The sequence below is a fragment of the Danio rerio genome, chromosome 5 (genome assembly GCF_052040795.2).
Source record: "Danio rerio strain M-AB ecotype USA chromosome 5, GRCz13ab, whole genome shotgun sequence".
Classification (NCBI taxonomy): domain Eukaryota; kingdom Metazoa; phylum Chordata; class Actinopteri; order Cypriniformes; family Danionidae; genus Danio; species Danio rerio.
Genome location: NC_141025.1, coordinates 8935001 through 8948593, shown reverse-complemented (window position 1 = coordinate 8948593; position 13593 = coordinate 8935001). Strand labels below are relative to the sequence as shown.

Below are 13593 nucleotides of genomic sequence, written 5' to 3'. Positions count from 1 at the left end.
AAGACTTGTAGGCCTCTTGTAAAAACACTTGAAGTTTCAAGAAGATAGTTGTATATTTGGGGCTGGATGCTTGGCATTTCGTCTTATCCAATAGGAGTCCAATCGCAAATGGACCTGTCAGATGAACGCTGCTCACTTTAACGTTAATTTTGCAGAATAACTGTGCTTATCACTGGGAGACAAGCTGTTATAATATGCTAAGAGCATTATGTGAATAATTTATATAATATGTAATCAATATAACTTATCTCTTAAGAAAACAACAAACTCTGTACCGCATCAGATGTCATTCCCTTCCCTAGTGCTCCCAGTTTTTTTTTTTTTTTTTTCTGCAACCTCGATGTGCGTGCAATCTGAATGTTTACAATCCGGTAATTCACCTATAGACAGATTAGGCAGTCTTTATATGTGTAATGCTACAGCCATATCACCCTGCAGCCCAAGACCGTTACTCACTGAAGGGAGACCACTAGGGAACACTAGGTTGCTGTTGGAAGTGGTGTTAGTGAGACCAGCAGGGGGCGCTCAACCTGTGGTCTATGTGAGTCCTAATCCCCAAGTAAAAGTGAAGGGGACGCTACACTGTCAGTGGGCGCCGTCTTTCGGATGAGACGTTAAACCGAGGTCCTGACTGTCTTTGGTCATTAAAAATCCCATGGCACTTCTCGTGAAAGAGCAGGGGTGTAACCCTGGTGTCCTGGCCAAAGTCCCTCTATCGGCCATTACGATCATGGCCTCCCAATCATCCCCTTCCACCGAATTGACTCTATCACTGTCTCTTCACTCCACCAATAGCTGGTGTGTGGTGAGCGCACTGGCGCCGTTGTCCTGTGGCTGCCGTCGCATCATCCAAATGGATGCTGCACACTGGTGATGGTGTGGAGAGACCCCCCCTCATGATTGTGAAGTGCTTTGGGTGTATGGCCATACACAATTTAGTGTGCTATATAAATACACATTACATTACATTACATAATGATTCATTTCTGTTTATTTGATGACTAGTCCAGTTTTGTCCAATTCCTAGATGTCTATAAGATTTTCACTGACAGCCCAAATTTAGCTTTGTTTTAGCCAAGCTGTCTACATTTAGATGTCTATTAGACATCTTTTAAAAACAAAAAATGCCTGCTGGGAGGTTTCCAACATTTTTCAAAATATCTTCTTAAGTGTTCAACAGAATAAATGAAACCCATAATGACCTGAAACCACCTGAGAGCGAGTAAATAGTGAGTAGAACTTCCCCATTATATCTGCACAGCCGTTTAAAACCCCCACTGAATGTGAAAACAAACACATGCTTTTTTCCCTCCATCTCTTCATCTCGTGGTGGGTGGAGCCTCTCCCCAAGACCCACCCCCAGTTGAGCTGGCAGTTTCTCCTCCCCAATCTGTGTAAGAGCTGCTGTCCTTCATTAAAGCCCCGCCCCATCTCATCTCTCTTCTGCTCTCTGATTGGCGTTCCCTCTCCCTCTCCTTCACCCCCTCCACACACACACTCTTCCCTTCCAAACTCCTGCAGTTTCTTTCTAAGTACACACTTCTCTCTGCTCCCTCGGCGTGGAGGATCTTCCCTGAACCAAATCCTGTATTTTTCTGATGTGAGTACACTGTCTAGTGATCTTCTAAGTGTGTGTGTGTGTGTGTGTGGTTCTCACAGCATGCGAGTCCAAGTGTGTGAGAGAGCAGCAGTAATGTTTGGTCTGGCTGTTTTCCTAGCACACGTGGAAAGATAACTGCGCTGCTAGATAACTATTGAGACGCAGACGCATCTGGCTGGGTTTCAGAGACCTGTGCTGACCTGCACTCTACCCACTTCTAATGAGCTCACTGGGTTATGTTGTTTGTTGTGTGACTGCAAATGGTGAAACAAGTTAAATGTGCTGCTGATTGGAGGAGCTTTTAGTTTACTTACATTACTAATCTGGACAAATGTGTATGGTTATGTACATTTTAAGTTAACAAAATTCAGTACAATTCTGTCATATTTGTTGTATGACTGCAACTGGAAAAACTAGTTAAATGTGCTGACTGTTAATTAGTTTAAAATTATAAGTAACTCATAAAGTTAGGGTAACTAGCATTATATATATATATATATATATATATATATATATATATATATATATATATATATATATATATATATATATAATATTAATAATAATAGTAAAGTAAAATAAGTAAAAAATATTTCAATACAATTTAATACGGTAAAACAAGTTAAATGTGTTAATTGGAGGAAATTTTGGTTATTTCCTTTTCCTTCGGCTTAGTCCCTTTATTTATCAGAGGTCACCACAGGGGAATGAACCGCTAACTTATCCAGCATCTCTTTTACACAGTGGATGTTCTTCCAGCTGCAACCCTGTACTGGGAAACTGGGAAACACACATACACTACAGCCAATTTAGTTCATCCAATTCACCAATAGCTATGCCCACATGGAATCTGTGTGACCTATCATTCGTTTATTTGTGTAAACATGTGTAAATACAGTATATATTTGTTCAGTTTTTTTTAATAATGTCAGTTATATTATTGACTAATATGAAAATGTTTATATTATGTATTTACAATACAGTTTGTACTGTAGTATTTTTTGCCTTTTAGTAGATATATTATTTGAGAGACTTGCTTTGTTTACCAAATAAGTGGATCTATTTGGATTTGCATTGTAAACATTAAAACTTAAAAAAGGGTATTTTTTTATTACATATATTAAGTTTTTAGTTACAATAATCCCAAAATCATTCCACATTAATATGCAGATTATTTTTACAAAATTCTGCGCGGACATAGCAAAAAAAAAAAAACGTCCACACATTCTGTCTGGTCCTACCTATAGCTCATGTCTTTGAACTGTGGGGGAAACCGAAGCACCCGATGGAAACCAACACCAACATGGGGAGAACATGCAAACTCCACACAGAAATGCCAACTGACCTGTGTTGCTGTGAGGCGACAGTGCTAACCACTGAGCCACCGTGCCTCCCAGCTTTTGGTTATGTAAATTTCATTTTAAGTAAGTAAAGTTAATTAGGAGAAAAAAGAAATTCAATGTACAAACAAAAAATAAAAACACGATTATTTTAATTATCCCTGTAGTAGATTAGCTTGCTTTTAAGGAAAAAAATGATTCTGACTTAATTTTGACTTAATGTTTCTGAAAACAAAACAATATTCTTTCTATTCTGGAACATGCTTCTTTAGATATTTGGACTAGAAACAAGCCAAAAACTCTATCGATTTTTTTTTTTTCATCTTTGTTTCTATAATGCTTTTGCAATGTAGATTGTGTCAAAGCAGCTTAACATAGAAGATTACAGTAGACTGAAGCAGTGTCAGTTCAGTTTTCAGAGTTCATTTTAGTTCAGTTCAGTGTGGGTTAATTTTCACTGCTGAAAGTCCAAACACTAAAGAGCAAATCCCAAACCATGCAATCCAGTGGCGATGTAATAAACTTGTAATAAACTTTTAGATAAATTAAATACATTCAGTAAAATGTGTTGTGTGACCTCAAATTGTAAAACCAGCTAAATGTCTTCATTAAAAGGAGTTTTTGTACAAATAAGCATTACTAAACATGAAAAAAGTGTATGTTATGTAAAACTTAATTGTAAATAGTACAGTAAATGGGGCAGCACGGTGGCTCATTGGTTAGCACTGTTGCCTTACAGCAAGAACATCGTTGGTTTGATTCCCGACTGGGTCAGTTGGCATTTCTGTGTGGACTTTGCATGTTCTCCAGGTGTTTGGATGTTTCACAGTACTGGGTTGCAGTTGGAAGGGCATCTGCTGTGTAAAACATATACTGGAATAGTTGGTGGTTCATTCCGCTGAGTAAACTAAAACTGAACAATTCACCGCTATGGGTGAATTGAATGATCTAAATTAGCCATAGTGTATGAGTGTGTGTGCGAATGTGAGAATGTATGGGTGTTTTCCAGTACTTGGTTGTGGCTGGAAGACCATTTGCTGTGTAAAACATGTGCTGCAATAGTTAGTAGTTCATTCTGCTGTGGCGACTCTTGATAAATAAGAGACTAAACCAAAGGAAAATTAAATAATGAATGATATGTTTTGTTTACAGTGTAGAAAGCACTGTTTTTTATTATTTTTTGAAATCTTTAATTAAATGTGATTATATTTTTCCATATTTTATTTTAAAAATAATTGATAAAGTCAGCGGCAATAGCCTAGTTAGTGCGTCTACATATAGCACCTGGGTGCTAGCAGCGATCTGAGTTCGATTCCCAGCACGACGTCCTTTGCCGATCCTTTCCCTGTCTCTGCTCCCCACACTTTCCTATCTGTCAATCTCCACTGTCCTATCAATAAAGGTGAAAACCCCTAAAAAATAATTATATAAAAAAAATGTATTGATAAATGACTAAAATCTAGTGGCTTTTGATATACTTGCGAAGTATGAAGGTTTAAAATGAAACGACACATTATAGGGTGTAAAAAAACATTTACAACTTGCAGTTTTTTATTGCTTGTTAACACCTTTTCATCTTTGAACCAAATATATTTTATAGATACTGAACCACAAGAAAATCCATTTCAGGTTTTCTACTTAAGAAATGCTATCTGCTAAATTCTACTCGCTGTTTATCTGTTATTGATTCTGAAATGTAATAGCAATTACTTTTTTTTCAAAAGTAATTTCAGTGTATTAATGAATTTTGAACTTTTAATCAACTCCGATTATATAAGAGTTAATTTTTTTTATTTTAGGCAAGCTTCACTATTATTTTTTGCTCATACTTTTGGTTAGTGATCTGAAGAAACCACAAACCCTAATGATTACAATATGCTCATAGCAGGCAACATTTTTTTGCATGGCTGACACTTCAGATCTTGTGGTCTTTTCAGGAGAAGTGTGCTTTAAATATTTTTAATAACACATGGATCTATGAAGATGATGTCTGATTCTGTTAAAAACAACTGTTTTATTTGTCGTTGTTTGTTTCAAAATAAATTTTGAGGGTCTATTTACAAAACAAGGATGTGCTAAAAATTTAAATGTAATTCTTTCATGTGTTTTAAACTAAATGTGTGTACAGATGACAGATTTTCACTTATGGATCTATGAAAATGACGCCTGATTCTGTTAAAACAAATCTGTTTTATTTGAAGTGGGTTGTTTTAGAAGAAGTTTTGAGGGTCCATTTATAAAACTAGGATGCGCTAAAAATGTTAATGGTATTTCTTCATTTGTCTGAAACTAAATTATGACAACTTTCACACATAGATCTACGAAAATAGATGTGAAAAAGCTGTATTATTCATGCCGGGCCAGTAGATGTACGTCTGTAAAGAAACACTACATGCTCGCGCACTCATACTCCTTTAGGCCCTGTCCACATTAACATGAGTAGTTTCAAACCACAGTTTTTTTCTATGTGGTTTCATCATTTGTCCACATGAAAATTAATTATCAGGTGTCAGAAACCAAAACTCTGGTCAGGGTGAATAAACAATCAATGGGTACAGTGTAGTCGTGTGGACACTACAAATGAATGTTCACGTCATGACACCAGAGTGTACTCTATTTTCTCCTTTTAGATTAGCCAACATGGCTGGGTTCACACCAAATTCAAACCTGTGATTAAGCCGAATTTTGCACATTTGTGACAAACACGTCACGTATTTCGTGTCATTCTGTTCTCATACTTGCACTGACTTGTATGCAATGAACTTGCACATATACTTAATTCCACGTTTGTTGTAAACTCAGCTTAAAACTGTCATTATCGCCCCCTCTTGGTTGGGCATGCTGTTAAAGTCTGCATGAACCAGAAGCTGTGACTGTTTTTATTTTTTCGTAGTGTGACGCAGTTTTTAGAGAAACAGAATATTCAATGAGAAATCATTGAGCGTGGCTTGTTTTTCTACTGCGACCTGATTGATTGTAGTAAAGTTTGCATTTCATTCAGAAAGATCTGGAAAAGGGTTTGGGGAGAGTTATTACAACCTAACTCCTCATCATTTCTGTTTGCTGTCAAAACAGCTGGAGGGGCGTGGCTAATTATGTTAGCTATGCCCAATTTCTGACGTAATCTGGAAATTTGACTGAAAACAAACAGAAAAAGCATTTTCAGATTTCAATTAAAGATTATAGGGGCAAACTATTATTTTTCTTAATGACATGCACAGATGAATTGTTCGCCACAAAACTAGCAATGCGAGCTAATAAACTCAATATGGTTAGTTTTGATTTTATGTGTACTATAACATGCATTACGGTGTGTTTTCGTTTTCTTGTGGACAGATTTTTTTTTATACAGTTGTATAGTTTTTTGAAATGTGTAAACATTTCGATTTAGTTTTTATATATAGCTTCAGAGGGCGTCACGGTGGCGCAGTGGGTAGCACGATCACCTCACAGCAAAAAGGTCACTGGTTTAAGCCTTGGCTGGGTCAGTTGGCATTTCTGTGTGGAATTTGCATGTACTCCTTGTGTTAGCGTGGGTTTCCTCCGGGTGCTCTGATTTATCCCACAAGTCCAAATACATGCGGTACAGGTGAATTGGGTAGGCTAAATTCGCCATAGTGTATGTGTGTGAGTGAAAGGGTATGGGTGTTTCCCAGTGATGGGTTGCAGCTGAAAGGGCATCCACTGCGTAAAACGTATGCTGGATAAGTTGGCGGTTCATTCCGCTGTGGCGACCACAGATTAATAAAGGGACTAAGCCGAAAAGTAAATGAATGAATGTAGTTTCAGTTTTTGTAATTGTAGTTTAACAGAGTCAACAGAACATTTCCAGTGTCCACCAAAGCAACGTTTTTTGCAAAGCTTACATCAACTCTTGTGCAAACCTCTTATCATTTATTTAATTTTAATGATTATTTTATTACAATTCATTTTTCTGTGACTTTTGTTAGTCTTATTTCATTTTAGTTTTTCAGTAGTTGAGATTTTTTATTTATTTAAGTTAATTAAACAAATTTTTGACGAATAGTTTTGGTCTTAGTTTCAATTTACAAAAATAACCTTTATGTGGTTTATTTCAACATATGACTTGTCTTATCTTAGTAATTATTTGCAAAATTTACTAGCAACTTCGGTCCCACTTTATATTAAGTGGCCTTAACTAATATGTACTTATACAGGAATTAAGAGTACTTATTGTGTAAATACATGTATTTACTGTGTACCTATGCTTGATTAAATACATGTATGTAATTACATCTGTAATTAATTTTTGTAACTACATTTGTAAATACACTATTGACCATCCCTTACACCTTAACCCACCCTTAAACCTACCCATACCACCAAACCTGTCCATAACCCAACCCCTATCCCAACTCAAAAGCACCACAAGTGTTCTCAAATACATCATAAACACAGTAAGTACATTGTATTTATTTTTTGAAGTAAGTACATAGTAGTTAAGGACACTTAATATAAAGTGGGACCGCAACTTCTATAGTTTTATAAAATTGTGAAATTGGCCAAGACAAATATTTATTTCTTCTGATATGCAACCATATAGTGGCGCAAACACAGTTGCACAATCCCTCACAACATTTCACACTGAAAGAAAATGACTCATTGGATTTACTAATGTTTTTTTAAGGTAAGTGGTTGGAACCATTTTATATGGGCTGGATTTAAACAAACAACTTGAATTGAGTTATGGTCAACTTCAGCCCATATTAATTGTTTGCAACCAATTACCTTGAAATTGAAAAATTGTGTAAGTGAAGTTTATTTATAAACAAATTTCGAGAGGATCACGTGATTATGATTTATCACGGCTGATCTCGCATTTACTAATCACGATCTCCAGGGCCGGAGTGGGACTCCTTTTTAGCTCTGGAGTTTCAAGCCTTAGAGCGGCCCACCTCAGTCGACGACTGACAATATTAAAATAACGTCATTTCCAATTCAGTTTTAAATGCCACTAACACGTCTTTTTCAAGGACACAGCTGCTTTAGAACTTCAAATGTTTTTCATAAATATGAGAACATTAATTCTTTATAGATATCCAGTCCTTTGTAACAGTCGTAACACAAAAAAAATATGTAAGTAACCCAAACAGTATTTTATGTCTTAACACTGAAAAAAAAACCATATTTTACTCTGGTGAGGTTCGAACTCTGGTCGGCTGTGTTAATGCGTAACATGCTAACCACTAGACCACGATGGCTACCACTTGATATCTACTCTTTTTTTACCCTACTCTTTTTCTCCCCATTTTAGATTTCTGATCAAGTTATGTTTTTGTTTTTTTTTGTAATATTTTGTTCTGATCAAGTTATGTTAAAATTAAAAGTTAAGATTTATTAATGTAGTAAATCATCTGATTTTCATTGAGCAGGTGTAATATTTATTAATATTAATTAATATTCACTAGGGTGCCACTGTTTGGGGTGAAATGGGGTAGAGCCCGCAGGTTAATGATGATCATCATTAACATGCAGGCTGCATTTAGTTCACGGGGCTGCGAGAAAATAAATAAAAAAAGCGGAGCTGCGGCAAAATAATGATTAAAAAGAGTGAGGTTATGGTCAAATAAACAAATAAATTTTAAAAAGTGCAACTGCTGAGAGTGCAAGCAGCTAGGGACATCGACACTCGCGGCCAAAAAACGGACCGGCCCACCGGGAATTCTCCCTGTTCTCCCGATTAGCCAATCCGGGCGTGACGATCTCCCAATCATATGATTTCCCATTTACTATAAATAAGCACAGGTTCAGTCCATAGTTATCTTCGTATGGAAGAAACCCCCCCCCCCTCCCCTCTTCTTGTGGGCGGCCCATTGATTAGCACCGTTGCCCCACAGCAAGAACACCACTAGCTCTGGTCCTCGCCAGGCTGGGAGTTTCTGTGCGAAGTTTGTTTATTCTTCCTGTGTCCGGGTGGGTTTCCCCCAGGTCCTCCCGTTTCCTCCCACCATCCAAATATATACATAATTAAGCAATCCAGGCACTAGTTTACTCCCTTTCTCCTCAAGTGTTTCCTTAGCTATCGCAGCCGGGTAGTTTGAAATCTACCTAAGCTTAAGCTCCCCTCTCGCTCTGCAATCGGTAGGTAGCCCTGGGCTCGAGGATCCCTTGAGCTCAGGGCTCTCTCCCGGGACAGCATGCCAAACAAACATCAGCTAAGTGTGAACGTTCGAAATCTAATGAGTAATTTTTTTTGTAGTGCAGTGTTTGATGATTCATTGACTTGTATTGCTGGTTGTTGCGTTACAGACCCGTGTGTTGCTGTGTGCAGTGTCGGCGGTGTGGCGTCTCCTCCAGACATGACTCAGAGTAACGGGGAGACGCGTCTGCAGCGCAGCAGAGTCCAGCAGCTGCGGGATGGCCTGACCGAGCGCTCGCTGAGGGCCAAAAACACTGTCCAGAACATCTCCAGCAATGACGTCAAGGGCTTCTTCATGAGGAACGCTTTCGTCATCCTCACCGTCGCTGCCGTCATCGTGGGTGAGATGATGCTTTTTTAAATCAATATTTTATGGAAATTATGATACACACATACATACATACATATACAGTTGAAGTCAGAATTATTAGCCCTCCTGAAAAATCTTTCCATAATTTAGAGCTGCACAATTAATCGTAAAAAAAATTGCGATCTCGATTCAACTCCCTAGACGATCTTAATCCAGCATTTTGTACGCAACCCATCTCTGGGAAACATCCACACACGTTCACACACACACACACACACACACTCACACACTACGGACAATTTAGCCTACCCAATTCACCTGTACCGCATGTCTTTGGACTGTGGGGGAAACCGGAGCACCCGGAGGAAACCCACGCGAAGGCAGGGAGAACATGCAAACTCCACACAGAAACGTTGTGCTTTTCATAATACTTATTATTTCAAAGCATTTTTATAAAAGATGCACATTACTGCATTACAATCAATTTCAGAAAAGTTAGTGTTATTCCTTACTATACCTCTATTAGCTACTAATAACTTTAACTAATTATCTAGTAACTAATAACTTTTAAAAGTTATTCTGGGTTAAAGTATTATATTTCAATTAAATAAAATAAAAAAATAGGGACCTCCAGTAAATAAAGGAGTTATAATTAAAATTAAATGAAATAAACTAAACGCATTCGACTTAAAAGCCTTCCTCAGCGGATAAAAATACATCCAGACATTTCCAAAGGCTTTAAATATACATCTCCATCTTAGAAAATCTAATTACAGATTAGAAACAGCTGAAAAACCAGACGCTCCCCAATCCATCAGCATGAACCAACTACACAAGTGCTGATCAATCAATGGGCTATATGCACAGCTTGGGCTCTATTTTGACGGTCCATGCGCAGAGAGCAAAACGCAGGGCGCAAACGCTTTCAGGGCGTGTCAGAACGCATTTTTGCTCATTTACGGACGGGAAAATTCGCTTTGCGCCGTGGCGCATGGTCTAAAAGGGTTGAGTTTATTTTCTTAATGAGTTATAGATGTGTTTTTAGAATAAACCAATTAGAGTCTCATCTCCCATTCCCTTTAAGAGTCAGCTGCGTCGCGCCAAGAGCGCATTCGCTATTTACAGGACGCAAAGTAAGTCTAAGTGGAAAAACTGAGCATTTCACAAGCAAACAGTTGACAGTTTTTTTTAACAGAAAACTGTTAAACAGAGCATCTACTGTGTGAGAATGAGAGATAATGGATCTACTTTCACTTTCGCTCTTGGATACGGAAACCTTTACGCACAGACATCAATTAGCCTATAAATAATTAATTGTGTTTGTTAAGCGCAAATATTCGTTTCAAAACTATTTTTTAAATTCAGTTCTAATTTCTAGCAAACTAATAAATGAACAATAATGACCAAGTGTGGTCAAAATACTGAGTTATTTCCAAATACACCTGCCCTGCCCCATATGGTCTTAGATTTGCCCACCTGTCAAAGGTGGGTAAATCTAAGCTTGTTTTTAATAAAACAAATATAAATATGGATATAATAAATAATACTGCTAATAATATGTCATTATACAAAAGCAAATTGTTATAAATGAACTGAAAAAGCCTCCCGAGATGAAGAAGACATAAAAGCAGTGATTTTTTATATTTATGTAGGCTAGAAAATAATGTTTTGTAATATTTTAATCCTTTATATTTATATTCTATATCTATTCTTATTATATCCTATATATATCCTTAATACTTAAATTTTTTCATATGTAAAGATATTTGCCTATTGCTCTCTTGTGCGTATTAAGCAGTGCGTAAGCGAGGCGCAACTCTGCGCCGGAGTTTAGACCGGGTTAGTTTTGGTCTAATGAAAAATCTATTATAGTTTCTCAAAATAGCGACGCGCCAGCGGTCCGCCTCAGAACGCCTTCCTTTTTAGACCAGAACAACTATGGGCGCACATATGAGCGCTAATGCATTTGCTATTTAAACAGCGTAGCGCAACACCTCAAAATGACTCTTGCGCCAAGCTGAAACTACCAAAAGACTACTGCGCCACGTCTTGCGCCACACTGCGCCGGGTGTATGATAGGGCCCCTAGTGTTGTTCAGCCAATGATAAACTTCCGGGGAAAGGCTAATGTGACTATTTTCAATAACATAAGGTTCCTTTTACAGTATGAATGTTGTAATGTAATTCAAATACAATTAGTTAAATAGACTTAAGCATTTATTAGTTGTTCAAGCGTAAAATAGGATGAAAAACAACACAACAAAAGCACCATCGGTAGCAGCTGGCATGCGCAGAAACTCCACTGAAAATACTGGAAAATAAATTAAAATTAAAAGAAATTTGCATATTTTAAAGACAAAGCGTGAAGAAAATGTCATTTAAAGCCGTGCTACTTGTTTAGTCTCAGACCCACTTTATAATGTATGTCAATCAGGCAGTGAAGATTGAAGATTTTTTGGGCAATTTTGTTATGGTGTTCACCGGAAACACAAGGCTGGTTTATTAAAAATAAAAAGTCCCCTATATACCCCATTGTGTTCCCAACACAATTTAGAGTTTGAGTTTAATTTGAGCTTTGTTTTTTTAAAGGATAGGTTTCTTTTAATTCTATGATATGATGTTGCAATACCTGTTAAACAGTTAAAGACATCCTTGTTTTCCTCCTGCAGGAATAATCCTGGGATTCGGACTGCGGCCGTATAAGATGTCGTATCGGGAGGTGAAGTACTTCTCTTTCCCCGGAGAGCTGCTGATGCGGATGCTGCAGATGCTGGTGCTCCCCCTGCTGGTGTCCAGTTTAATCACAGGTATGAGCCTCTGTGGCGCCACCAGACACCAGTCTGACACAAACACACACTGCTGACGGGACGGGCCATCCTCACAGAGCGATGACTGACTGATTTGTTATGGCTTTGCCCTTTGTTATGTCCCTCGGGCAGCTGAAGCTACTCAGTCTGCTTGTGAAGTTGAGCATGTGTTTGCGAATCCACTTTTCTATAGTCATTACTGTAGTTTAGAGCAGGGGTTCTCAACTGGTTTGGCCATGGGACCCACATTTTTACATGGTCATCAACCAGCGACCCAAATTTTAAGGATCTAGAATATCATTTTAGGAATTATTATATATTTGTATTTATTTGTTAACATACACAAGGAGTGACAGATAAATCATAATAAAATCACCAAGACTTACAAATAAACAGTATATTATTGCTGTCATTTAACAAAATGTCTCAAATTATAGAAATTTTACAAAGTAAAAATGACAAATGTTTGGTTTCTAAATGTGCTCTTGTGAGAGCACATCACTACATATGACACACTGAGGTTAAGCCTTTTTTTGTCATTAGTATATGTAAATCCATACTTTACATATTTGGGGTCGTACTTGCACTTCGACATATTTGTTTCTGTTACTAAATGAAATTTCACATTTTATACGGTACACTTGTCGCTCACGCATTTCAAAATAAAAGTCTGGTATAAGCAAAATAAGTTAAAAATTAAATGTTTGTTGTTTTGACCACGGACTCTGCCACCCACTGAAAATTTTCCTGCGACCCGACCGACCAGTTGAGAAACACTGGTTTAGAGTATTTTTGTCTTGTTTTCTGTTATGGTTTTTAACCCTTATGTACTGTTGGGGATGTTTGCATGAAATCTGGGGTGATTTTGTGTCTTAATTTGGATATAACTTTCTCTGTGTTTTTCAGCTAGCAGAATGATTTTTGGTGACAAATCTTATTTTGACAAATATTTTGGGAAAATGCTTTGGATTTTGTATTTTTTTTAACTCAACGAAACACTCTGGAAATGTACTATCCTTTTGTTATGTTAATGATGAAAACATCCACTGAATTAAACTGCTGTAAAAATGCATCAGATAAATATTGTTAACATTTTTTTTTTCATAAATCTGTTATTTAGCCTCAGTCCTGATATAAACTACTAAATCGCTTAGAAAATTACAGGATTTTAACTTTTTAATTGTCAAATTCATAAATGATGTGACTAATTTAGTGAAAAAACACACACAAAATGATGTATTTTCAATATAAAAAGTAGATTTGGACTAGATTTATTTGGACTAGGTCTTGGGCATGTAAAACAACACTGCCTTTGATGCGTTGTTTTTGATTGATTTTAATTTTTTTCTCCCTAATTTACTGTATGTGGCTGTTTTT

At 37.1% G+C, this 13593-nt stretch overlaps 1 protein-coding gene across 2 annotated transcripts in view; it reads left to right on the top strand.

Moving 5' to 3' along the window:
- The first annotated feature begins 1509 nt into the window (after nt 1-1509).
- Nucleotides 1510-13593, top strand: part of slc1a3a (solute carrier family 1 member 3a) — a 64481-nt gene continuing 52397 nt past the window's right edge. The window contains exons 1-3 of one of the 2 annotated variants that reach the window (XM_087251275.1): nt 1510-1600; nt 9233-9441; nt 12079-12216. In XM_087251275.1, coding sequence (XP_087107401.1) covers nt 9261-9441; nt 12079-12216 — 319 coding nt within the window. In that variant the 5' untranslated portion in view covers nt 1510-1600; nt 9233-9260. 2 annotated transcript variants of the gene reach the window in all.